General features: G+C 38.9%; 1 protein-coding gene across 5 annotated transcripts in view; it reads left to right on the plus strand.

Annotated features, from left to right (window-relative positions):
- The first annotated feature begins 3,367 nt into the window (after positions 1-3,367).
- Unc5c (unc-5 netrin receptor C) overlaps positions 3,368-27,678 on the plus strand; it is a 397,832-nt gene continuing 373,521 nt past the window's right edge. For 3 of the 5 annotated variants that reach the window (XM_017796389.2, XM_008826187.2, XM_029560223.1), the window contains exon 1: positions 3,369-3,848. In XM_017796389.2, coding sequence (XP_017651878.1) covers positions 3,725-3,848 — 124 coding nt within the window. In that variant the 5' untranslated portion in view covers positions 3,369-3,724. Of the gene's footprint in view, positions 3,849-27,678 lie in introns of all 5 variants that reach the window. The other 2 variants (XM_029560222.1, XM_029560224.1) reach the window with 1 other exon arrangement.

Here is a 27,678-nt window from a genome sequence, read left to right on the forward strand (position 1 = left end):
TTTTCCTGGTGTAGATTTCTGGAGGGATATGCAGGGGATTTGCATGCTTAATTCCCATTAGCACCTGTCACTGGGATTTATTATCCCAGAGTTAATTCTCTACTTACAGAAGCCAAGAAATAGGAAGCCCTTATATATGGATTTAAACGAAGCTATTTATTTTCCAAACTCAGTTGAATTTCAGGTTGGTTCCTTAAACACCTGCAGTATTCCAAAACTGAAGGATCATATTTAGATATATTTTGGGTTCAAATGTTTTCACACTTGATTTTTATTCCACAGCTAGAAAAGCCTACACATCATCTGAAAATGCATGGGGGTGGTATTCAGGACTTGGCTCCACTCTAAAACCCACTGGCTTCATATTCCTGTACTCAACATCCAAGAAATATTTACTGACTGTGTTAGGCTCTGTTCTAGATTTTGGCCATAGCAGGATAAACAAAAAGTCTTCTTGAGATGCATACAACCTATTGGTAAGTTTGTATGCATACTCAGACATATGTGTCTGCACACTCATGCATGCACATACACATATAGATATAAAAACAAGCAGGTGAGTACACAGATAAATATGAAAAGTAAGCGCTGTGTGGGAAAATCAATGCAGGTGATTGTAATGGAGGGTGACAGGTTGTTCCTATTTTAGGTAAATTGATCGGAGTCTTCTATAGGCAGAGATATTTGATCCCAGAGTTCAGGAATTTAGCAAGCCTGTGCTCAGGAGTCTCAGAAACTCGGCCTTACTGTTTTTATGAAGACAAAAACATGACAGTCAGCAACACTAGGGAGAATGCTGATCCACAGGCAAGCTGCATCTGCAACCACAGATAGGGAGCAACGCCTGGAACTGCCCTGCTCACAAGCACTTTCCTTGTTCATATACTCTCGCTTTCCTCTGTTTCTATTTTATCTCCACACATCATTTCTCAAACCATTCTCCTGCCCTCTTTAGGCTGAATTTCAGTACTGAACTACTTTTATTTGCCTTATCTCCTATTGAGTCTTTTAAGGAATTTATTTCACGCAGTAACTCCTGCTGAGACCCCAATGTCCTGAATAATTTTAACCTGATCATTTTAACCTTCCTCAACTGTCCTAGACTTTGAAGATTCTTCCCATGTGAGCCTTCTTATCAAACAGTCAACCAATCTTGACTGACTACTAATTATATCTGGTTCTGTGTTGGATGAAAAGATGAACAAAACAGAGTAACCGCTTTAAATAGTTGTTCTAGTTTGGAAAGACAGGCAAAAAAAATTGTAAAGAATAAATGAATAACTTCACAACTTTTGGAGTTTGTTATTGTGATGGTGAATATGCACACAGATTTCTTTCATGGAGTTTAAGCTCTTATCCTTCTTGAGGAAAATGATAAAAAAAAAAAATTAGGTTTAATCCTATCCTTTTCTGATGATATAATACTCAAGATAATAACAGGCAGCCTAGCTGTACCAACCAATGCAGCAACCATTACCCGCATATGGCTATTTATATTCAAATGAATTACTAACATAAAAGTTAAAGTTGTCAGTTCACAGTAGCCACATTACAAGTGCTCAGTAGACATGTATGTTTATTAACTACAATTTGGGAGAAGAGAGATCTATACATACTAGCTACAGAAATGCTGCTAAGCAGTGCTGGCCTCCATGGCATAGAAAGACAGGAATCCTCCCTATATGATCAAAACAGCTGTCAACACATCTTTGTCAAGCATTTTCCATATATATATTTAACTAATTGAATCCTCACAAAACCCTATAGATCATTCCTGCTATTAAGACCCATTTTACAGATTAGGAAAAAAAGCTAGTAAATCATTGAGAATAGATCCCACTATCTGGCACCTGCCCTCACACCTAAATACCATGATATGCCCATGTGGGCAACTTTGAAGAAAATGAAGAAGAAATTTTAACATGGCAGCTAGAATCTCCATAGAAATAAATGGCTAATATTAATGTCTTTCCCAAGGGTGACCTTTCCAAATCTATCAAACTCATCCAAAGCATGTATTATGGGCTAGGGGTTTAGATGGAGCTGGGAAAGCGGAATGATGGATTATTAGGAAAGAGTTAATAAAATATTTCAGATAAAGAAACAAGACATGCAAACGTTATCTGACCTGCTCATGACAAGTTATGATCACAGTTCAAATTAGATCTCAGATTTATTCATCCCGCCCCCCCCCGTGTGTGTGTGTGTGTTTACACATTGCTCCTTTAGCACTTTGAACTTAACTTCCCAGTGATACAGCATTTGTTAATTTATATACTAATCTTAGAACACGGCTTTTCTCCTTCCCACAGTGCTGACCGTCCAGTGTAAGTGATGTATCATCCATTCACTTTCCTTTTGTCTAGCCTTTCCTTATTTTACCAGCGCATTCTTACATTCCTCCTTCATCCTTACATCAGCCATTCACAACCTAACTACCTTCTAATTTCTTTCTTTATCATAGCAGTTTTAGTCCTCACACACCGTTGTTGGGAATTTGGAAAATAGGTCATAGGTTCCAACACATTTTGAGTATCTTCCAGTTTTGTTGTGCTTATTTTCTTGCGAGCGTTTCTCCGGTATTGCCTCACCACCCTTTAGGCACTAAATCTCTCAGCCACCAAGATGCACGCAAAGAAAGCACTCCTGAAGGAGTTTTCATTGATCTTTTAGTTTCTGTTCCACTGCAAATAGGTCAGAGGCTCCCAGAGCATAAAACAGTCAGACTGGCACTGAAAACCCAAAGACAGTAGGCTAGGCGCTGCAAAGCTTCACGCCTTCCTCCCCATCACTGAAGACAAGTTCGAGCCTGCCTCCATCTCCATCAACCTCCAAGTCCCCAAATCCTAGAGCGAGTCCAGTCCAGGGGAGGCTTAGGCCGCTCGCGGAGGCTGCCTGGAGGCGGGCTGACTTCACCGGACACAGCCAAGTGGCCCGGGGCGCGCCCTCAGCGCTGGGGAGCTGGAGTCCGGCAGGAGGCAGAGCGCTGCCCCTCGCCGCTGCCGCCTCTGCCCCCAGGTGTCTCTCGACTGAATGAGTGAAGCCCAGTGGACTCCACCATCCCCACGAGGCGTGGATCTCGCTCCATCCCCGCTTACATAAGGTGGGCGAGCGCGCTCCCGCCGCCGCTTCCCCCCACGCGGAGAGGGGCCGCGCCCTCTACGCCTCCTGGGCGAGCGCCTGCGAGGGCCCCCGCGCGCCGCACTCCAGGAGGTGACGGTCGCCAGCCTCGGGCAGGCGGCAGCCTGGGCGTCCCTCTCCCGCATGAGAGCGCAGAGATTGGAGCCCAGAGCGCGTCGTCTGCGCTCGCCTCTCCTCCCACTTTGCCACCTCCCCCTCCCGGCGCCTGTGCATCCTCGCGGCCGAGGGGACCCGCGACAGTCCCCACTCGGCTGGCGGCGGAGCTGCGGCTGCTGCTGCTGCGGGGAGCGGCCACCTCGGCCGCGCTGCGCCTCCCGCACTTCCCAAGTGGGGGCAGAGCGCTCCTGGCGGGAGACGCCAGTGGCCAGGCGCCGGGAACCAGGGACCCTCAAACTCCTCCTCGGCAGATCCTCTCCTCCCCCTTCTGGCCCCTGCCCTCCGAGAAAGTGGAGACTGGCGCTTGGCTGGTGTTATTTCTCGGGACTGCCTGGCGGTGGCCGGATTCAGCCTCTTGCCCGGCCGGGCTCTCGGCTGTTCGCGCGTCTCTGGGTGGCGTTTCACTTCCCGCACACCTCCGTCGACGATGAGGAAAGGTCTGCGGGCGACAGCGGCCCGCTGCGGACTGGGACTGGGATACTTGCTGCAGATGCTCGCGCTACCTGCCCTGGCCCTGCTCAGCGCCAGCGGCACCGGCTCGGCCGCTCAAGGTAAGGGGTCCTCCGGGCGCGGCCACCTCCCTTCGCATCTTCCGTCCCTCTTTTCCTCCTCTCCTTCTCCCCCGTGTTCCCGGCTGCCTCCATCTGCCTGCTTGCCCTCAACTGGAAACCACTTTAAATTCCACTTTCCCAAGTAGTCGGGAAGCCAAATTTTCAGTCTTAGCTCCCGAGCTGGGTGAGGCTGGAGCGGGCATCCACTGGGTGTGGAAAGGCAGCCCTGTCTGTGCCTGTGGGAGCCTGGAGTGTCTTTTGCACTTTCAGTTCCACTCGCGCACGTTGTTGCATCTTGGAGATTTGGAGAGTCTCTGGGCGCCACTGGTCGTGTGGGATGCTGTATGTGAACCCTGATGCGCTAGGTGCGCAGAGGCTCCGGGAGCTGAGCGGGTCGCAGGATCTTCCTGCATCTTGGTGAAGGAATTGTGTCCATTACCACCGAGGACCGACAGGCATCGGTGGCCCTCGGTTGCTGTGGGGCACTATGGAAATGCACAGCTCGCTTTGGACAGACAGGCCCCGGGTGTGCCTGCCTCTCCAGCTCACAAGCCCTAGTGTGCCCCCCTCCTACCAGGAGATGGAGAAACTTAAAACCCAGAGCTCTGGGGAGAAGCCGCTAGTTGTTCAAACCAAATCTGTAACTCCCGGGGGTGGCTAACCAGTTTATAACTCTGACATTTTAATTTAATGCATGTAAGCCTTGAAATGTCCTGAGCCCTGGGCAAAGCCAGATTAGAAGGAGAGCGACAGGGAGTTGGGAATGTGTAAGGGCCGATGGGAGGCACGGAGAGTGAGGGGTTATCTATGGGGCCACATTTCTTCTCTCCGAATTTTAGGGGGTACCTGCATTTCACAGCTTTAGGGTCCGAATTTTAAGGCGTGCTTGCAGCTCACAGCATAAGGTGAGTGGAAAAGGAGAGAGGGAACGGAGCCTGCCTTTTCCGGGGTCTCTGTAGAGTAACCTGGCCACCTAACCATCTGTCCAAGCCCAGTGCCCACTTGGATCTGTTCACCTGGTTTTATGCTGATTGCCTGAGGCGATATTGCTTTGCCTGGAGACAGGAAAGCAATTTAGAGATTTTCCCTACACACGCTCGCACACACACACATGCACACATTCCTCTCTTCTGGTCTGTTCTACTTTACAAATTTGGATAGCCTGGAAGGTCAGGAGGTAACCCTGGCTCGTACAGCGATGCTCATATGCTGTCCTTTCCCAAGTTCAGACTGCCGTTCACTAGACTCTAGAGGTGCTGAGGTGGGAAGGGGCTTGTGGAGGTGGAGGGGAACCCAGAAGCCAAGCTAGTGTGGTCCTCATGGGGAGGTAAGTGATTAGCACTGCGTTGTGAATTAGCAATAGCTACTTCAGGAGTAAATTTTCTCTGCTGCCCTGCTAAGTGGTCAGGCTCATAAATCCTTCCTTCCTTTCTGGCCAGATGCCTGGACTCTGAGGGGCCAGTCTGGTTTTCTCATGTGCACCTCCAGAGCTCATCTGCCTGTCCATGTTTCAAAGGCATTTGTATTGGGAATTCAATGATCTTGTTACAGATTTCTTGAAATAGATAAGAAGTACTCCAATGGTAGCCAAAATGCTTAGAGAAGGATTTTGGAAGCCTAAGTGAGCAACCTGATGAGTAGTGGTGGACTCAGCTTTGACTCCTGATGGAATTCTTAGGCGCACAAAGAAACAAGCCATTGGGGGGTGGGGAGCAGAGTAAGAGGACCGGTTGGGTAAAGGACAAGTTAAAGTCCCCAAAGATGCCAAAAGGAGATAGGATCCCCTGCTGAGAGCTTACAACAGCCAACTTATAAAGATGGGGTAGAAAAGGTATCAATAAAGATAATCAAACAGGAGAGACTGTAAGTGGATTAATATTGAAAGAAGGGAACAAAGATTAAAAGAAAAGCACAGGATACGCCTTGCATCTTGCCCTTTTGCTTGTATACACCAGACAAGCCAAAGATTGAGGATTGAGTCTGATCTTAAGTAGAGAAAGAAAAAGAGTTTCTGTTGGACCTATGCGTTTTGGTGTGGTTCTTCTCCATTTACTTTGTGTAAGTCCTTCAGTTCTGGAAGAATAACATTTTTGTTTCAGTCACGTGCTCTGAGAAATGCAGAACTCTGGACTTTTATCTTTGTTTTCCTCTATGTTCCAAGGCACCAGTTCTTCCTGTGTTATCTGTTAGGCATCAAAGGAAGTGCAAAGCACCGAAATCTGCTTGCTATCTGCTACTGTCCCCCTGACAGCTACTCATTAGCCAGGCCTGTTTAGTACTGACTCACTATTAACACTTTTTGCTCAGAGTCACTCATTGTAGAATGGTCTGGTAGGCAGACTTCCAATCCCTTCAGTGTCTCCCCTTTCCCCTACCTTTCCACTGCTCCTCCTGCACTTACCTCAAGATACCATTTTCTTGTTCTGATGCCTTAATAACTCTGTAGACTATTTTCCTGAATGGAAGTACATATGCAATTAAAATAGGAGCATTCATTTAAGTATTTTCAACATGAAGTAGGTTTTTAATCTGTTGGAGCAGTACTAGGAAAATAAGCTTTTGAAAATACATAATCTCATTGGAAACAGTCAAAGGAAAAGAAAGAAGAAACAATGTTTGAGATAGAAAACAATATGATTTAAAGACAGAGGACAGTCATTTTAAACAGGTTCTTGGGAAATTCTCTGTGCTTTAGGCAACAACTTTACCCTTCTGGCTGTGCTCTAATTGTTTCATTGAGGATTGCTGGGAAACCCCAGCTCTAGGGAATCTCAGTGCTTCTGACTTCCAAGAATGAAAGATTCTCCTAGTGAAGGCAAGGGATGTGTGTGTGTGTATGTGTGTGTGTGTGTGTGTGTGTGTGTGTGTTTCTGAATTACTGCCTCCTAGTGTGTCATGTGGCCCACATACTACGATGTATGTGGTATCTCCCACCAACTAGTGTTATGTGTGCCAACACCTCCAACTTCAGACCAGAAAAATCACTGAAGACTAATCAGACTGAGATCATTCTCTTACTACATTCATTTGTAGTGTTTTAAGACTAAAAGCAGTACACTTCAAGTACTTTTATGCTTTTATGTTTGTTGGTATGTTACAACTTGATAGTTGATAATCAGTGACAACTGGATTTGGTTACTTTTCTTTCATATATTGCTTGATTTGGAAGGAATATTTATGAATGACTTTGGAAATGTACAATAAGAAAAAAAAACAGGTAACTTTGCCTTTAGTAGACAAATAAATTTGTGCATTCTCAGGGAATGCTTAACAGCCTTTAGAGAACACCCAAACCTTTTCAAGTACCTGCAAAAGAATAACTCAAGGCATGAATTATGTGGTGGTATACTCTTTTAATACTGGCACTTGGGGAGACTGAGGCATGAGGATCTCAAGTTCAAAGCCAGCCTGACAACAAAGCAAGGCTTTATCAGTAGAAGAAAAGAGGGATCATTACATTAGAGAAGACATTGCATTAAACAACTTCTCTAAGGATATAAGGAGACTTCAGCTCTACTAGGCTAGCCTTCTTTCCTTATTGAGAATTATTGTTGAGACTTAAATAACTGTTCTCTAATGTGTGCTAGATTCTCCAATTAACAAGAGCAGGGAGCCTGTGCTCTATTAGGCCTTAACTGCCTTTAGTACTTTTGTGATTTAGGTCATGTCTTTGCTGGAGCAGCAGAGGGAGTTACTCTCAAGAAACAGTACTGACGGCAGCCACCACTTCCAAAAGGTATTGGGGGTGGAGGTTGAACATAGACTCCTGCCTTGCAATTTCAGCCTAGATCCTTTTAGTTGACCTCTACATCTGTGGCACTTAAAAGCAAATCTGTTCCCATTTCCAGCACACTGAAAACTTTGGGGCTCATTCAAATAATATGCTGTTACAGTGTGGTATTAGAGGTGAAGTTTATAACAATTATTGTGCACTGATATTATGTCCTAGACTGTGTATTTGTTGGAGACCTAGACTTGAATAAGACAGCGTCAACCTCAAGAAGACAGAATTATGAGCACACAGCATACTCCACTTTCTGAACTATAACAGTGTGGTCCTTAAGGACTCCAGGGTTCTACCATGAAGGGTAATGTGAGTGGGGGGCAGCAGTTCCAAAGTTTCTGTACAGAGGAACTTAATGGTAGTGATTTGGTTGTAAGGGGGGGGGACACTGGAGGGGTGAAACAGGGTTTCTCTATATAGTTCATGCTGGCCTCTGGCTCATGATTCACTTGCCTCAGCCTCCCAAGGGCAAGGATTACAGCTCTGTACCACCATGCTCTCCTTGGAAGTGAAATTTTTCTTGAAGTTATGTTTACATTTCAAAAGTAGTACTTAGGTTCAGATTTTTTTATTTTTCCTCCTTCTACTGACACTGGGGGAACCAAGGTCCTTTATCAGGTTTGTGCTAGACAGGTGCTCTACTACTGTGCTATATCCCTGACCTTATGACTTAGATTTGATATCTATTTTGTTTGACTCTGGGGAGATACAAGTGAAGAATTGTTATTGCTATTGTGAATGCCCATTCTATTAGTTAGCACAGCATCTCATAAGTCTGTCCCTAATACCTTCTAGCTATGTAACTATGGGTAAGTTATTTAACCCCTCTGATCTTCAGTCTCCTCCCATGTAAAATGATAACACATATGCAATAGCTCACACTAGGGTTGAATAAATTAAAATATGTAAAGCAACTACATATATTATTTTATTTTTTGCCTTCGGTATGTAGCTTACAGAAGGTAAAATATGATCCCCTGGATTCTAATACTGGCAATAAGTGAGACATTGAAGAAATTAAAGTTCAATAATTTGAAGGAATAGTGAGGACAGCCACAGGTGCTACTGCTATCAAGAAGAAATGGAGCTTACTGAGAGAATGCTCCCAAGTGGGTGATGAGAACACCAGACAGGGCCAGGTTCTTTGGACATCCTGTGGACAGCTCATCTTACACTTTTCTTTAGCTTCTTTTCTACTTTCTACTCTGGCTGGGAATATTAACCTAATGCCAGTTCTAAACCTGCCCATGTTAAGAACTGCCAGTTATACCCTGGCAATAGTTTCTACTCTTCGCTTAGTCTTGGTAATAAATATTTGGGACAAGTTTTCATAAATACATAAAGACTTCTACAGGGGAAAAATGTCACATTCTAGGGTTTCTGAAGAGGTTTGGGGGAAAATAAGCCCCTTATATGAATGTTAATGATATTTTTCAAAATAAAATGGATACAGTATGTAGTCTAGTAATATAATTGAATATGTATTAAAATGACACAAGTAATTATAACAATAGCTTCACATGAAGGCAGAGAAAATGCACCAGGACTTCTATTTATTCAAATTATATTTGCAGTAGAAATGTTTGAAATCACAACTTAGAACAGCATAGATAATCTAGACAACATTATATATATATATTTATACTATATTTTTAATTGCTTATATTTGTAATGAACATATACAATAAAAAAAATCATTGCTATTCCTTTGCATGTTGCTTGCTGACAAACTTTTAAGATAAAACTAAAGATTTGCAGGAGTGTTTATGTTTATATTATGTAGAGTTAAGACAGATTTTTCCTCCTGCAGAGCTATCTTTTAATTATTGGTAGACTGATCTGTACTTACCCCAGATCTCCTATCTTCTGTCTCTTATCTACTCTCTCCCCCTCTACTTTTCTATCTCTTTGTCTCCATCTCTGTCTCTGTCTCTCTTCCTTTCTGCCTTCTAAAACTTATGTATGGACTCTTTTTATTTCATTTCTTATTTTCATTCATTATTGTTCATGTATTTGTGAAGGAGGACTCCATTAATCTGAGACCTTAGATACCAAGTATCAACCAGTTAAGGATACTTTAAACAGCAACTTAGTGATATTTTTATGCTGCTTTCTTGAAGTAAATTTCCCTTGAGATATATTAAAACACTACTGTTTTCTTACTTGTACTCCATAAAAAGAAACCTAGTAACTTATAGTTTCTTTTGTTGTAAGTAATTTTGTCTTAAAATTTATGGAGATTTTAATAAAAATCATGAAAAAATACTTTCATGAACTAACAGTAACAGAATCAGAACTAGTAGATGTGTGTATCCTCTCTACCTATTTGGATAGGTCAGGAAAAAATGCCCTTTTATGAAAATTTAAAAGTTATGATGCAAATATTTAGACTTTTTATAAACAAATTATTGGAAAGTATTGAGCTACAACTTGAATTCTTTGAGAAGATTTGAATTGAATTTGAAACGTGGCCTCTCATTTTGAGCATTGCTGCCCCCCACAGATTTGTTTCTGTAGAACTATATACTGAAGTTTTGAAATACACTGAAAAATGCAGTTATTGGTACTTAAACGTATCTATTCTTGCACAGAGTTCTTAGTATTGAAGCTACTGTGACATTAATTAAACTGAAAGTTATAATTTAGCTCTCAAGGTGCCAAATAAGCAGATATTTGTCCTTCCATCAGTATGCCTTTTTATTTCTAATGAACAGTGACTGAAAAGTGCTTTGTTTGCAAAGTCAGGTAGAACATCTGAAAACTCCAATGTTTGGGGAATACTCTAATAACCAACTGCATCTAATTTCACCATGGAAGAGGAATGGAAAAGAAAGGGAGCAAGGTGAAACTCATCGTACTGACATGCCTGTTAGAGTATTGCATGCCTAGTATTGCAAATACTAGGGCCAACAGAATGCTATTAACAGATGATATTGATTAATCAAATTTAACTCCAGAGTTACAAGCCTTATTTGTTTTAAAGTGTTGTGAGGATAGGGGGTTTCGCATTCATTAATCATTTTTGTCATGTGGATCCTGTGGCTAGTTTCATTTCTCAGCAATTATGAGAGCAGTAAAAATGCCTCATTGAGATGAGCACATAATATCTTTTCATCTAGCTATGGAAGCTAAACAGAAGCTTCTCCACATTTAACAAGTTTATAGATGAATACTAACATTTCTTATTTTAATCAATGTCTTAATTGATTATTTAATCATGGACCACTTGAACTTAACTATAATTTATTGTCACCTATATTTTTCTATGTAGAAGAAAGGCCTCAGATAGGAAAGTTGCATTTCAATAAAAACAGATTCGTGCTTACATCTTAAAATGTGTCTGTAGTATACTTATTAAGGCAATATGTCTGTGAATGTGGACTTTTGTTTCCTTTGTTTCCTTCAGCTCAAGAAAACTAATGTGCATAATAATATAAAAAATATAACAAAAGTCCTATAAAAATAATTATGTAAAAATTTAGAAGTACACTATCTGTGAGGAAAACTAATCATTAAAAATTAATAAGAGACATTCCCTTAGATAATGAAAATTTAGTGCAGTGTATTGGACTGCAGGATTTTGTATCACATTTAATTATTCGCAAAGAAAATTTGGGTAGCATTAAGATTAAAGGGAACACTTTCAGACCGTTCTGTTCTCTGTGAATTTGCAAGTTTTTTACTTGTATTTAAATTGAATATTCTGAATCATATCTTTTTGGAATGTCAAGAACTGAGAAATTCTTTTAAGAACTAGTTCAAAGATAACTGTTAAATAGATGGCCTTCTTGTCCACAGAAGCTAAAAATGATAGTGACTGTACATTGTTCTTTTACTATATCTGATTTCTGAGACCTATTTTTTTTTATCTCTAATCCAAACCAAACAACCCCCTCAAATTACTACCACAACAAAAATTTTATGATTTGAAAAAAGTAAGTACTGATAAGTTCACTTTGAAGATTATGCCTATGTGACAGATGTTTAAATTGAGATTAAGCTTTTAGTGAAAAAGAGAGTGATATATTGTATCACCTTTACATACAGAGTTTACCAAATATATACACATTGTGGCCACCCAGTGGAAGTACTCAAGTTCAGCAAGTAGCAACGTTGAAATCCTTCTAAATAAAATAGTAATTTTGTTGCCTGTCATTTTCTTTAGCAATCTTCCTTCTTCATTCTGAATGTTCCTAAAATGATGAGAGATTGTAAATTTAAAATTGGGTTACGGATCCAATTTAAGGATTGAAGGAAGCTGACTCTTTCCCCTCTAGATTATCACAACCCTCACCCACAGGGTCTTCAACATCCTGGAAAACGGGAGCTTATTTCTATGACTGCTTTCAGGAGTCAGGGGAGAAACAAGCGTTTTTAAATGACTCACTGTTTGTGCTATCTGAGATAGAGACCTAAGATCCATATTTCATCATAATATTCAACAGACTTACAGTTTAAATTTTTTTATAAATACTGTCTTTGTTTTCTGAAGTCAACTAATATAGTAAAAGAATTTGTAAAGTATGTTAAAGGTGTGTGTGTGTGTGTGTGTGTGTGTTAAGAAGTTAAATTTGGATTTTTAGTGTACCTATTTGAGCAGGACATGCTTGGCTAAGAAATCTAGAATTCAATCTGCGGTATGCTGATATTCTTCAGTGATCCTTGTGAAATGCATGGCTACTTCCTGAGCTGCCCTGTTAAACATTTCCATGAACAATACCAATGTTGTTTCTTAAGGCCCACCTGCTTGTAAGAAACTGGATGGCATGATGTTAAAAATATACGGCGGTTCTTAAGGATAATTGTCCCCAAAGAAGAATTTGCTTAAGTGTAACTTACTTTTGGTAAAACTACAGTGCATTTAAAATATTGTCACTGTCTGAATCTCCATACATATTGACTAAACTAAATATTTACTTTTATGCTAATACTACATACTCATGTATATATCTGTGCAGAATTAAAAGGACTACTGTGAAAATAGTTGCAGTTTGCCTGCAATATCATGGTTAGGAAAAGTAGAAGGTTGACTGAACAGTTTCAGCAGTCAGTACGTTTTCTCAGTGCAAAAAGGAAGGAGACCATTACTAGGTTTATTATAAGTGACAACTGAAAGACACTCAAGACATTTTCCTTTGAGACAGGTTTTCACTATGTAGCCCAGGCTGGCCTTGAATTACAGAGATCTGCCTGCCTCTGCCTCCCAAGTGCTGGGATTAAAGGTGTGCGCCACCATGCCCGGTTTATGTATGCCATTTTGTTTTGGATTTTTGAGACAGGGACTCCCTGTAGCCCCAGCTAGTCTGAAACCCATTATGTAGACCAGGCTGGCCTCGATCTTACAGATCTTCCTGCCCACGAATCCCAAGTGTTGAGATTAAAGGCATGTACCACCATGCTGGGCTTCAATTTATTGAATTGAAAAGCTATGTAATGATTTTCTTGTGTGGCATTTTCAGACAGATTTTAATGACGTTCATGAAAATTACAAGATGTACACAAATACAGCTTCATAATTTTCTGTGAGCATGCACATGTATGTGTAACGATTGTGTGCGTATATATGTCTGTGCACTCTGTATATGTAACAAGTTTTGGCTCTTTTAGAAAGGAGAGTTTATTTTCAAACAGACTTGCAATTACCCTCAAAACACAAGTGGGATCTGTCAAGCAAATGTTTTTGCTCTTGCTTATGCTTATGAAGTACATTCATGAAGGAGATTGTTGACTAGCAACTCAGATTTAATCACTGATTTCCTAATAAAGAGCTACATCTTCTTTTTCTGCAAAACGTTGCCTTGGCAAAATGCTAAGTCATTTCCTTTTGTACAGCAGAATGGCACCTGTCTCTTCTGATAGAAGTTTTCTACTGTCACTGAAGTGGTCTCTGCTTTCGCTGGCATATTGCAAACAGATGGACTCTGATGGGAGATTCTCATTCATTGACCAACACAGAATGTCCATGTTCAGTAGATTATCTACTTCTATGCAGGCATGGGAAGCATCTTTTACTTACTTTCCAAAATCTGACTGCTCTCTGGAAGAGTCAACATATTGTTGGAAGCAGCCTACAAAAAGTCATCTCATACATAGGCTGATTGAAGACCAGGTCAGCTATGCTGTTCTTTCCTGACCATAATCCAAGAATGGTTTGTTTCAACCTCTTGAGCAAATAGAGTTGTGTTTAATTTTCTTGCACTTCCTGACATGCTGTATTACTGATTTCATTCACAGGATTATCTGCTCTATCCATTTAAAGCTTTATCAAATGAACAAAGAAAAGAACTGTTTAGTGGAAAATGCTATTATAATGAATTAATATATAGACTACATGGAATATGTTTCCTTGATTATATTTAATATAACAATAAATATTTGCAGACACATCAACACTTCACTAAATAGGAACTGTTAGCATACACACATTTTCACTTTCCCTGGCAGTTTTGAACTAGGATATTTTAAATATACAAATAAATTCTAAGATTCCAATAACTATGCAAGATATGTATATCTTACATATATCTTTGTTGTTAACATAGGGTTTTCATAGCAAAGTACACAGACAAGTGGCAAAGTAAATAATAATTCTTCACAAAGTTTTGTGATTACAACTCTAAATATTAACAGAAGAGATTGCCTGTTTAATGCTGAATTGCAAGTTTAAAGAGAGGGTCTTAAAGATAACAGCAGACTCCAGAGTCCTTGAGTTTGTTTCGCATCAGTGACAGTCACTAAATTAGGGAAAAGAATGTTCAAACAACACACTTGAGGAAAAGTGATTTTTATAGAAAGGAGCCATTTCTGCTAATAGCCAGTAACTGCACATAACCCCACTGACATTAAAAGTCCATTAGCTAAGCCCAGTTTAAATAACAGCTGATGCCGTGTCAGCTAAATGTACACTGGCATTTTTTCATATAATGCAGTAACAGCAGTTCTATAATTTTTTTTCTAAAACTATGTACAATAAGTAAAACAAATGTCATCTGATAGTGTAGCAAGGCCTCTGCTAAACAGGCAGAGATTTGTGATGAAACAAAAGTAACAGTCTATATAACAAGGAGATAATACATGGCAGTGATGGCTTTGAAAGGGGGCCTTTGAAAGAAATCATCGGGCACCGCTTAAGCTGACGTTGTGAAAGAGTTGTTTCCATAGGAGCACACATTCACTGAGATATGACATCTCAGTCATTTAAAGTGAAAGGATTACTATTATTATTATTATTTTGCTATTAGTTACAGTGTTTAAATTTTCCATGGATTTTAAAACTTCAGGAAGACCCTCCTTAAGTCCCAGTGCCTGTGTAAATGGGGAAGAGAGTGAGGGACAAATAAAGAGATAAGTAAAAACACAAGCATAAATATGTGTTAATAGTTTTCAGTGATTACTGCAAGAATCCTTTGAACTCAATGTGATGTATGTGTGCTGTCTGCAATAAAATTAAAGGTTGAAATGTTTATATTAAACACTCCCCCTAAAAGTTTCTTAAATCTGTATTTATCCATCTTTGAAATAGTCTCTAGTAGACATTTTAATCATTTGAAAGACAAATTTTACTGCAAATTATAATAAAATCCTAAAATTTTTGTAATCCTAAAATTTTTGTAATCCTAAAATTTTTGTAAAATTTTTATAATAGAATCCTAAAATTTTGTATTTTCTGTAAAATTTTGAAAATACTCTCTAAGCCAGTGTTTTATAAGTATGGAACCATTGTGGAGACAAACAGTGCTGCTCAGTCATCTGAGTGTGAGTTGAGAATGGGTAGTAATTAATCAGTGACTGTCATGCTAACACCACTAAAAGTGCTAGGAGACGCTCGAGGTCCCCCTCCCCCTCCCCTATTATCAGGCCATTAGTGAAACCCAGTACAAGTCAGCAAGGTGGAGCCCACTTCAGCACATGACCCCAATCATGTGTGCATAAGCTTTGTGAGCATTTTCATAATGTTTACTTGAATTCTCATCGTACTTTCTTGCCCTCAGAATGATGAATTCAGTTCTCTAACCAGAAATGTCACATCTTTTACTTACTGTATATTGAAATTAAGTGCATTTTTACATGATAAAAATAAAAACATTGCATAACCTTATATTTCTTGAAATGAATTGTAAAAAGCTTACTGTTTAACAGCAGAGCTCTCCCTTTTATGCTAATAGATTTTCGTACAAACATTTCTTAATACAATGAAGTACTCTTTGGTGTCATTAACTGTGTTAATTCATTTCAGGCCACTGTAAATGTTCATTTTGAATGAATTGGGAGCTTATATGGTCAGAGTTTATGCAATCAAATTACTAACCAAAATCCCATTTACTAGCATTTTGTATAAGGGGCTTGATGAATAATCTTGTCTCTAGTAGATAACTCAAACATTAATAACACATGAGAGTATGCCTCAGTTCAACTAGTGGACTTTGATTTTTAACTTTAAACCTGATATTTTTAGACTAAAACAACTTTGAAATGACTATTTTCCATATGTTTTTTCTTTCATGTTACATGAAATTTAATTTTATTTTGAGAAGAAAAAGGAATGTCATTGTATTTGGTAATATAATCAATTTTTACACATCTACAAACTTCTATTATTAAGTTGAATTTGTTGAAAATATAACAAGACAATCTGAGATACATTGAAATAGGACAGTTATCACATTAGTCTAGAACAGTTTTTAGGAAACTAATACCCTAATACCCTAATTATATAATACTCTGTTACTTTCTGGACATTTTAAAAAGTCTTCCTCCCTTTTAGTATGAACCACGGTTTTTTTTTTTTTTTTTTTTTTTTTTTTTTTTTTTTTTTTTTTTTTGGTGTTTTTGAGACAGGGTATCCCTGTAGCCCCAGCTGTCCTGGAACTCACTATGTAGACCAGGCTGGCCTTGAACTCACAGAGATCCTCCTGCCTCTGCCTCCTGAGTGCTGGGATTAAAGGCATGTGCCACCACACCCATCTATACTACATTTTTAAAAATTGGAGTAAATACAGTCCCACTTGAATTTATTTATTGATGCTTGAAGTTTTTTCTTAACATAGTTAATGTCTGCTCTGCAATTCATCATAATCGTGTTCAGATAAGTGAATAGTTTTAGCCTCCTTCCCTCTCTCTTACCTTACCTTTCCTTCCTTGACCACTAGGGAATTAAAAACACACCATATGCATGCCTATATATACATATGTGTGCCTACATCTATGTACCTGGATTTGACAATATCTAATGCATTCCAACAAAACTAATAGTTTACAACTTTGGGTGAAAGACACCCATTTATGCTTTTTTATATTATATTATTTTTATGTATTATTTTAATTTTTATGTGTGTATTACCTGCATGTATGTAAGTGCAACCATGACATGCAATTCCTGCAGAGGACAGAAGAGGGTGTCAGATCCACTAAAATTGGAGTTTTAGAAGATTGTTAGCCGCCATCTTGGTGCTGGAATTGCAACCTGGGTCCTCTGCAAGAGCAGCCAGTGCTCTTGAGCACTGAGCCACCTCTCCAACCCCCATTTATGCTTTTAAAACTACTAATTTGCTTATTTGTAAAACATAAGCTAAAGATTAGAAAAAAGTTACCAAAATCTTTACTTCCTTGCTAATGTTTAAACTCTTTCTAAAGGACTAGAAACAAAGAACCTTCTTCAATTATGTTTAGTACAGCAAAATATTTACTGATTCTAGGATAAAAGCAAAAATTAAGTCAGCTAAAATTCTGCAGCAAGATTGGAGGCCTTCGTAAACTCAGGGTAGGACTACAATAAAAGCGAAAGAGAAATTACACACCCAAATTGTTCACTGTATCTGCATGTGTATTGTAAAAGACATCTATGCATAAATTGGACCTGGCATACACTCCATTAAATACTTTAAATGTTTTCAAGAGCAGCCTAGTTGAACTCTACAGTTTCTCACAGGCAAGCATGTGTGACTTGTACTCTGTATATAGAGAAAAAGAAAAAGCTTGCAAAGATTATAGTTGTGCTTGGAAAAAACTTAAGTGTGTACTTATAAAAGGAAAATTTATGATTGATTTAATGATGACTATATTTTGAAAAGTATGGGCAAAGGAAAAACAACTCAGCTACAAGGGTATTCAGTGCTGTATTTTATGATTTGCTGTGACATTAATAATCCTTTTCTTCTTTTATGTCTTTTAAACTGTTTCATTATAATATTTAAACATGACAAATCATAAGAACCATTGTTTTTAAAAATATGTCAACTTGATAACCAAAGAATAACAAAAATTAATGCCATTGTGGGCCTTCAGTAGGCATAATGCATTAAGTGAACAGATACTGTGTGCTCTGCCTGGTGTAGTCAATCTGTTTTATAACTCAGCACTTCCCCAGAATTGTCAGAGACTTTTCCCAACTGTTTACTTGTAGAATATTGATAATAAAAATTGACTTTCCAATTAGATGATGAAATTATATTTTATATTGAGATTATTGCTGTGCCAAAAATTGCTTTATAGAGTATTACTTATTTTTTCCCATAGCAAACAAGACTCTAGCAGGGTATGAGAATGTGAGTGTGAGGGACTGGAGGAAAGGGTAGCTATTGTATGAGTACAGATTGTCCCAGGGTCATGAAAAATCAATGTATACGCATTATGCCTAGGCAATTCCCTGGAACTAATTTTGTCGAAGATATTTTCAGTAGGCCCATGGCTCACTATTTGGGAGCAGGATATTTTGATTTCCAGATGAAGAAATGGTACGGTGGAGTATGTCATTATAAAGTATTATTGAATCATATATTCTCATAGGCACTTTTAAGGTGACCAAGGTATGTTGTGGATTATACTTCACTGCTAGCAAGAGAAACTTGTAACAAGGAATAACTTTATTTTCTTAAGTCCTCAGGAAACACAGCCCCAACTTGCCCTGAATAATTACCAAGGAGAGAGATGTTGGGATCCTTAACTGGTGGCTGTTTGTAATCAAGAAGCCTAAAGCTTGCCTTGGCATTGAGCAGAGGAAGTGGTGAGGAGACAGACCTGTAATTATCAGCAGCAGGTGCCCATAATGGAATGCCAGAGAGATGCTTACAGAGGCAAATGCTGCTTCAAGACTGTCAATTTAGGCCAGAAGGCATTTAAAGTAAAAGCTGGTTTGAGAGCAGTATTCAAAGAATTGTTCTTTGTAAACAAAGAAAAATGTGAGAAATTCCTTTAATGGAAATTAACCTCTTTCTCTACACATCTAAATGTTCTATGGATAGAAAGTCTAAAATAAATCTGGATGCAGCTTTTAGAAAAGGGATGACTTAATATGAACTTTGTTATTAAAAGGTTTATTTATGAAATAAAAAGTTTTGATCTTCATTTTAGTAAGCACCATATGAATAAATTAAATGGCAAATTAGTTTCCTTTCACAGAGTAATTTTCATTTCAAAAGACACTAACTCTTGGTTTCATGATGATTGATATGTAGCAAAAAGTTTTGCCAATCACTGTACAAAATTTTGTCATACTATGGTAATATACTTCAAACTCAACTTTAAAAAAAAACTCTTATTGTAATAGGTGCTTACAAGAGTAACAAGTCATATGATAATGTTTATACAAAAACCACGTAATGAACTTACAAAAGAAATGTCCTTTGGTAGTAACTACTTTAAAGAATTGCACTTAGCACTGTTATCTCGATAATGAAATATATTTTACTATTTTAAAATAGAATCCGTGGTGTGATACACATACCAAAGAATATAATGTCCTTAGTGGTATTTTTGTCTTGTTTATTTGCATTTTGTTAGAATGATTGTTGTTCTAAAAATTGCCCTTGGAATACTCCCTCCTCCCCCTTCTCCCCCAGTAGGAATATACTGGTTGTTTTTTGTGCTGTGGGAAACTCAGGGGAAACACAACACCTCCTAGTATAAAAGTCATGCTGATAAGTCTTTTTGACTCCATTCACTCTCAGATGTGCATGCTTTGCAGGAATATTTGTCTTCTTGCCTAGTATGAACTTTATATTTATCACTATGAAAACAAGTAGAGAATTCAGTCCTTCCCTGCGTTTCTCAGAAATGCTTCCACAGTAGTATATGTCAAGATCTTGCCCCACTTAAAAGGAAGACATAAAATTTATTCTGGAAAATTACCAGAAAAGACCAGCCCTCCAAAGAACATGAAGGAAAAAAAGATCTGCAGCCAAATTAAAATAAACTTAAGTCACACTTGACAAAGTCATGCTATGATAACTCCATCTAAGAATATGGATTTTTATTGCTGAAGGTCTCAGCTTTGTGCAAAGCAAATGCCAAATATGGAAGATATTCAAGAATTATCTGAAAATGGGTAGATACAGAATGAGGGAAAATAATATTTTTGTGACATGTAACTTACCAGCATATTTTAACTTATTTGAAGCTCTTGTACTTCAGGTTCTTGAGAGCATTAAAATAAGCCTGAATCAAAGTCATAGTTTACATAAGCTGTAAAGTGCATTTTACCAGCTGCCTGAGGACTATCCAGTCCTCAGCTAAGTTTAGCCTTTCCTAAGGCTCAAGGTGTGACTAGGACTGTAGCTGTGGATCCATGTATTTTTCAATGAAGAGTAATATTATTTTTCAGAGTTTGAACATTTAGCTTAGCTTTTCTTTTTTCTTTACTTCTTTTTGGTCTTTTTGAGACAGGGACTCCCTGTGGCCCCAACTGGCTTGGAACTCACTAAGCAGAACAGGCTGGCCTTGAACTCACAGAAATCCACCTGCTTCTGCCTCCTGAGTGAGTGCTAGGATCAAAGGTGTGCATCACCATGCCCTGAACAGTTTATCTTTTCTAACAAAGTAAAACTTCTAGTGTAACTGAGATTTAATTCAGGAAGTAGTATTGCTTTGTCCCATTGAGATATATAAGGTAGACGAAAATGCAGAATTTGTTTTATATGTCTCTGTGTTGTGTGTTCATATGTGTGTGTGGAGGTGTGCATGCACAGTGCATATGTATGTAGAACTCAGAGAACACCCTGAAGTATCATTTCTCGGGAGCCATCTACCATCTTTAATTTTTGGAGACAGGGTGTTTCACTGGCCTGGAACACGGGTCTTGCTAGGTAGGCTAGGCTGGCTGACAAATGAACCCCTGGAATCTGCCTGTCTCTGCTTTTCCCTTGTTGCTGGAATTACAGGCATGTGCCACCACACCTGATTTTTATTATGTGGTTCCTTGGGGGTGATCTCAGGGCCTCATGCTTGCACGGCGAGAACTTTATCCACTGAGCTAGTCTCTCCAGGTGCAAAACATACATGTTCCTTCTTTAAGAAACTAAAAACTTGTTAGGGAGATTTAAAATTTACAGAAAAGTCTGGAAATCGTAAGATGATAGATTGACATGACAAATAATAAAAATTATTTTAGAAGAGATAAAAGCAGAGATCAATATCATCTGTTGCTAGAACTTTCTGCTGGGATAAAAGCTGACTTTGTGAACAACCCTTGCCCCTTTCAGTGAGCACTGCTCTCACTCGGCCTGGAGAGGCCACTGGAAATGCTCTGTGAGAACTGTGTTGTTGTAGCCTGTGTACACCTCTTTCCATTTTCCCCCTCTTTTAATCTGGAGAGTGTTTTTATCCTTTTGCGCCTCCTATTAACAGCTCTGTGTTTAGGTTGAAGTGAGGAGTAACAGAGTCCTGCTCTCCGATTTCTACAGTCCCTTTCTGCCTTTACTCTCTTGGGACTATATTTCATTTTGGAGTGCAAAAATGAGTCTCCAACCCAAACTTAGCTTTTTTATTACATACTCTGTAGCTAAGCACTTCGCCCAGACATGACCACATTCTCAGCCACAGAATGAGTATGTTGAGGGGTTCAGGTTTGTTGTTTCCTTTTAAATGTGGTTTTTGTTTTTTAATACGTGTTTGGATTTTGAGTAATGGTCTCCTTGGTGCTTTGGTGTTTATAAAATGATGTCAGCTCCTGTAAAGGATGGCCAAACAGATATTTCGCCATCTCTTTAAAGGTATATGAGGAGAGAGGAGCTGGTATACCAAGCTCCATGGGTAGGAAAACTGATAGTTAAACATAAAGACCTACAGACTACTTCAAAGTCAGTTGTACAAATTCCTATAATCAAGAAAATTCTTTAGGGTACTTGGTATTGAAAGTACAAGAGGGATCAACTCTGCTACTTCATTTTGAATTCAAACATAAGATGATTTGTGTCTAACATTTTACAAATAAGTTTTAAAATATACACCAATAGTTAATAGCGAATAGATGTTCATTTTAAATTGAAAATGTAATAATATTTTGTTGTAATTTCCTCACTATAATCCTTCTTTTAGTGAATGCTATCTAACTTTCTTTTTCTAGTATCACTAGAGTAAACAGTTTATAGAATGCCAATGAATGATTCTGAGGCTCTGGTATTTTCCAGTTTTAGAAAAGTAAACGTTAAAAACAAAAATGTGGGAAGAATGTGGGAGAAGAGTGTAAAGTGATTTTGCAGCACAGTGACAGCCACACTGAGGTGGTTTCATGTTAAAGTTGTCTCAAGTGCTTGGATGAAAAAAATACATGTAAAGAAACTTTCTATTTTGTTTTAAAATTTCTTTGTTTTTATTTATGTATATGCCTGTGTGCCTGTTTGTCTGTTTGCCCACCATGTGAGTGCAGTCAGGTGGCTACAGAAGACAGAAGAGGGCATCACATCCCCTACAGCTGGGGTTATAGGTGGTTGTGAGTCACCTGATGTGGAAACCAAACCCTTGTCCTCTGCGTAACAAATGTCCTTAACTGCTGAGCCATTTCTCTAGCCCCCAAACTGTATTTTAGATGAATAAGGAAATCAGTTTGCTTTGCATCTGGAAGGTCACCCACAGATTCATGTGATGAAAACTTGGTCCCCAAATTCTGATTCTGTTTTGAACGCTGTGGTTGTGGAGCCTTTAAAAGGTGGGGGTTGGCTGGCAGGGTGTGAGGAGCTGGCTTTGAAGGTGAGACTCACCTCTCCTTTCTGACTCTCACTCTTTTTGCTTCTGGATATCAACCTTGTGAAGAAGCATTGCTGTGTGTTCCTGTCCAAGGAGAGAGAGCCACTTTGGCATGCCTTCCCTCTTGATGGACTGAAATCCCCCTGAAACCTTGAGATGAAACAATCTTCCCTTCCATGAGTTGTTCAGCAAAGAATTCTGCCACAATCAGCACAGAAGTAACAAAGGCCATCACCCTGCAAATGAAATCTTCATGATTCTTAAATTCTATTCTTCTCACTAATTATAAATCTGTAAAAGTAATCAATTAGCTTTTCCTAAACTAAATGAAAATAGTAATCATAGTCATAATTCTGATATTTCTTATGTTAAATGCACTTGTTCAAAACTATGTATTGATATTGATATCTCTATTGAATACCAACTTGAAGTCTATGAAGAAAAACAGGGAAGTTGAGAATTATCCCGGTATTAAAAAATCTTACAAATGCCACACAATAATCAGAAGTCTTTCTTGAGTAGCCCAGTTTGCTATGATGAGTCACAAATTAGAAAGTCTTAGGTATTGCATATTACAAGTAGTTAATTTGTTCTAGTACTAATTACTATTAACACTTTATTTTAATCAGTCTTCTTACCACTTTTAAAATATTGTGTCATTGAATAGCCTAACAAAAGTTTGCATGCATGTATATTTATAAGTGGTATGATCAATTACCTTAAACTGTTTTACCCATCAATTTCATTATTATTGAATGTTTATGTCAGTCAACTGCTGTGTGGTCCATAAATGACTAGATGCAACATTGTGACCCCGATGTAGAGACAGCATAGTTTTTTGCTTACACTAAGTCATTTTTGTATATAAAAGAGAAGCTACAAACAATTATTCCTTGACAGTGGATGTCACCCTACAAAACACAAAAAGGTTATGCAACCTTCATAATCACAGGGGAGAAATTAGGTGAAGTTTATAATGTTTTTAAAATTTAGTATACTATACCCATGTCTTTGAAAAGTTACTGTCTTCAGAAAGGTAGGTGAATAATTGATTAACCCCAGACAGCTACCTTTCCATGCCAATGCACAGTGGCCTTCAGCTGTCTTACCTTCAGCCTTTCATCCAGTGGATTTGAGTATCATACTAAATGTACTGCAGAAAGTTAAACAGCTGCCTTCCAGTTGCAGATCGCTTTTTGAAAAGTGTATCGAAATTTGTTAAAGGCACATACAAACTTGGATTAGATTTTGGCCTGTTTCTTCTACTCTGGAAATTGCTACCAAATGACTGTTGCGTTTGAGAACAGTAGTTCCTCTCCTCAGCAGCAGAATCTCAAACAGGAAACTTGGACAGTGACCTTTGGGATGTTGATTTACTTGTCTTAATTGATTTCTAATTTGAGAGCCTATCTTGATTCAACTGAATAAACCAAATAATGGCTTTTTAGACTGAAATGTAGTATTTGAAAAATAAGCATCTTGGACATCGGGATATTACAACTTTAAAAAATCTTATTTTTTATGTGTATGCGTGTATTGCTTGCATGTAGATAAGTTCACTCGTGTTGTGCAATACCTGTGGAGGTCAGAAGAGGCTGTCAGATCCCCTGGGACTAGAGTTACGGACAGTTGTTAGCTGCCATGTGGGTGCTGGGATTCAAACCCAGGTCTTCTGCAAGAACAACCAGTGTTCTTAACCACTGAGCCATCTCTCCAGCCCCAGGATATTATAACTTTACATGCAAACATTTCATGTTTTTTGAATCACAGTGGAGTGTGTACACTGTTATGATTCCACAGACACCTAGGACAATCAGAGCCATCTTCATGCAGGTACACTGTATGATGTCCTCACAATGCAAAATTACTCTGTGATTCATTTCAGTACTTAACCTGTCATTGAAACATGAGTGACTAGAGATCTTTGTTTTTAGCAATAGTCGGAGCTGGAGAGATGGCTCAGCGGTTAAGAACACTGGTTGTTCTTGCAGAAGACCTGGGTTTGAATTCCAGCACCCACATGGCAGTTAACAACTGTCCATAACTCCAGTCCCAGGGGATCCAATAGCTTCTTCTGACCTCCATGGGCATTGCATGACACAGGTGCACTTAACTACATTCAGGCAATACACACATACACATAAAATAAAAATAATAAATAATTTTTTAGTTAAAAAATAGACTAGCATTTGATATGAGAATTACATATGGATTTTTTTAAAAAAAATACTATATTAAAACTTTCAGTGGCAATTGTGGGTAACGTGTTTCACGCTTTTTACCTTGTGAAATTTACAAAAAAAACCATTTGATTAAGGACTTGTAGCTGGAGAAAATGCAAGATGACTAACGACCGCATAGAAAGAGTAATTATTGCAATGTTCATGTTCGTGAACTACATAAAGTAGTTCTGTAAAGTTATGAGGCTAAAGTTGAAATTTAGATCAAGAATTCTGAAGCAGATCTAATTTGGTTAGCCCTTGAGCGTTCACAAGCATCTGGGGAAGAAGAATAAACTTGGGGAGACAATTTATTCTCTTTAGTCAGTTAGAAATTAATGCTAAAGCCAGCCTCACAGAGGAGGGCCTTCTTAAAATTGCTACTCTTATATGTTAAACCTCCTTTTGGCATTCTGGCTTCCAAACGTATTCTGTCAGCTTTGTGTTCAATATTTAGTTTTTTGACAGGAGCATGTGAAGGCAGGGATTTCTTTAATTCAGCCTGGCTTCAGTGACCCACTAATTTGGCAACATTTTTTTTTAAAAAAAAAGAACACATGAGAAACTGAAACCCAGATGGGACCCCCACTTGCTTTGTGTTCAGAAACTTGACCTATACAGAACATATATTTCACAGATGAGGAAACAGACCCCCTTGGAGCATAGAGTTCACACAGGTGTTAATGTGGACCTGGGACAACTCAGAGCCCCAGGCTCCCAGCTCTAGCTGCTTTCTACCAAGCGGCACCGTGTCTTCCACTGCCCCATGCAGATTTATATTTCATGCCTCTGAGTCTTAGTCTCCCTTGACAGAGCCAGCAGTCATAAGTTCCGATTTCTACTGGGACCAATGCAGTTATATGAGTAAGTGAGCTGAGTGTAGGATGACAGATACCACTGGGGACTATGGCAAACCAGATAACTTATGTCCTGTTTAACATAAAACTTTCCAGGTCTACTCTGTAGGTGTATAGATCTAACAGAGTGGCAGCTTCTAATTATTCAAGAAAAGCCAGGTCTGTTTTTGTTTGAAATTTCTTGTGCAGGGCAGGCCAAAGGAAACATGCATTCAAGTGGACATTTGCCAGCTGCCTGGTAGATTGCAGTCTCTATTTCTCCCTAACAGCAGCAGTAATAATGACTCCTATTGCTTAAAACATGTAAGGCACAATTTATACATCATGTGTCCAATCCTCCCAAACCAGAGAAGGATTGACGAAGAAGAAGAAACTGAGGATCTATCAGTTAGAAATAATTTACCAAATTGAAAGAGCTAAATTCAGGCCTAAGGTTGGCTGGTCATGTCTGATCCCACAACTTTTCATCTTATTTTAATATATTTCATTCATGTTGTTGGTTCAACTATTGCTTGTTGAATTAAAGCTACTGGCGAATCTATAGACTTGTCCAAAGTCCATTTCAATTCAACATTTCAAGCATGAAGTATTGTTATACTCCAAAGATGAGGGTTAGCTGTAGAAAATATTTTCTTTGCTTTGGCCGGTGAACAAGGCATATACACTAATAATAACTTTAAGAGGGATTACAATAATTTCTATAATATAAATCAGATCTCTGGTGTAACAAAACTCTAACTGCTTATTTAGTTGGCTAACTGGGTTGACATATATTTCTTCTCATTTTTCTTCTGTAAAAAAACCCAAACTTTTAATAGAGATGAAATTAAAACTTTAAAAAACATTAGCTAATTGAGACATGTGAGGATTTTTACAAATTGATTTATTGTATATTTGGAAATTAGAACTCTAATGACTAAGTTTATATGTGATTTTTACATTATGTCCCTTTAACTAGAATTATAAAATTATATCGCTATCTTATTCTTTCCATTTCAAATACAATTGCATCGTTGTTGCTATAATGGAACTTAGAGAATTTTTGAAAACTAATTTGTACAGCTTTCATTAATATTTTATATTGCTCTTTGGTCCCACCATGTGCTTCTTCATAAGCTGTGCCCTAAACGGCTTCAAAGTCACACTTTGTTCCACATACACAATATACTATCTACTCCTAGTGTTTCTCCTTCCCTAACATTTTTTTTCTGCTGCATGCAGAGATGATCAGTTGTGCCTACAGGAAGCTGATGGAAAATCTCTCAGGAGTGGATGCTGTAGTGGAGGCTGTTGCTTCCCTGACCTGATCTTCTTTACTGGCCCAGTGCACACATCCGCCAGCTGCCATGGTGCTAGCGGATAAAGGCTCACAGCTGCCATATTCCCCCTTCTACCAACAATTCCCTTGACTAACTCAAGAGCAACTTTGCCTGAAAAGCTTCTACAAGGTGAGAAGAATTCTGTGCAGCTTCATGTTCTGGAGGAGCTCCCTGTTAGTAAGGCTGCCGCTTGACCTGTGGCATTGCTGGGTGTTTAGCTGCTCCCCCACTCTGCTCTGATACCCCACTTCCTCAGTGAGGATGTCTCTAGGTGAGTCTCTTCTCCAGAATACCTCTGCTCCTCTCTTCTTTCAGAGAGCACATTCCCTCATTAGTGTTGCACTGCAACTTTCAACAGAGCGTGCCTACAAGTAAGCAGTCTGTCCTTTTTTATCCTCCACTCTGGTGTCACAATGTTCTGCAAAGTCAAAATCTACCAAAGGCTTTGGGGTTTCTGGAACATGGGGATTTCTCTTTGAAAGCTGCTAATATGGGTGGGGATTTACTTTGAGAGCTGCTAATATGGAGAGGAGAGAGAGAGAGAGAGAGAGAGAGAGAGAGAGAGAGAGAGAGAGAGAGAGATCTTTGAAAGCTGCTAATATGGGGGGAAAGAGAATTTTCTCTTTGAAATCTGCTAATATGGGGGAGAGAGAGAGGGAGGGAGGGAGGGAGGGAGAGAGAGAGAGAGAGAGA

The sequence above is a fragment of the Nannospalax galili genome, unplaced genomic scaffold (genome assembly GCF_000622305.1).
Source record: "Nannospalax galili isolate Female #2095 unplaced genomic scaffold, S.galili_v1.0 scaffold189, whole genome shotgun sequence".
Classification (NCBI taxonomy): Eukaryota; Metazoa; Chordata; class Mammalia; order Rodentia; family Spalacidae; genus Nannospalax; species Nannospalax galili.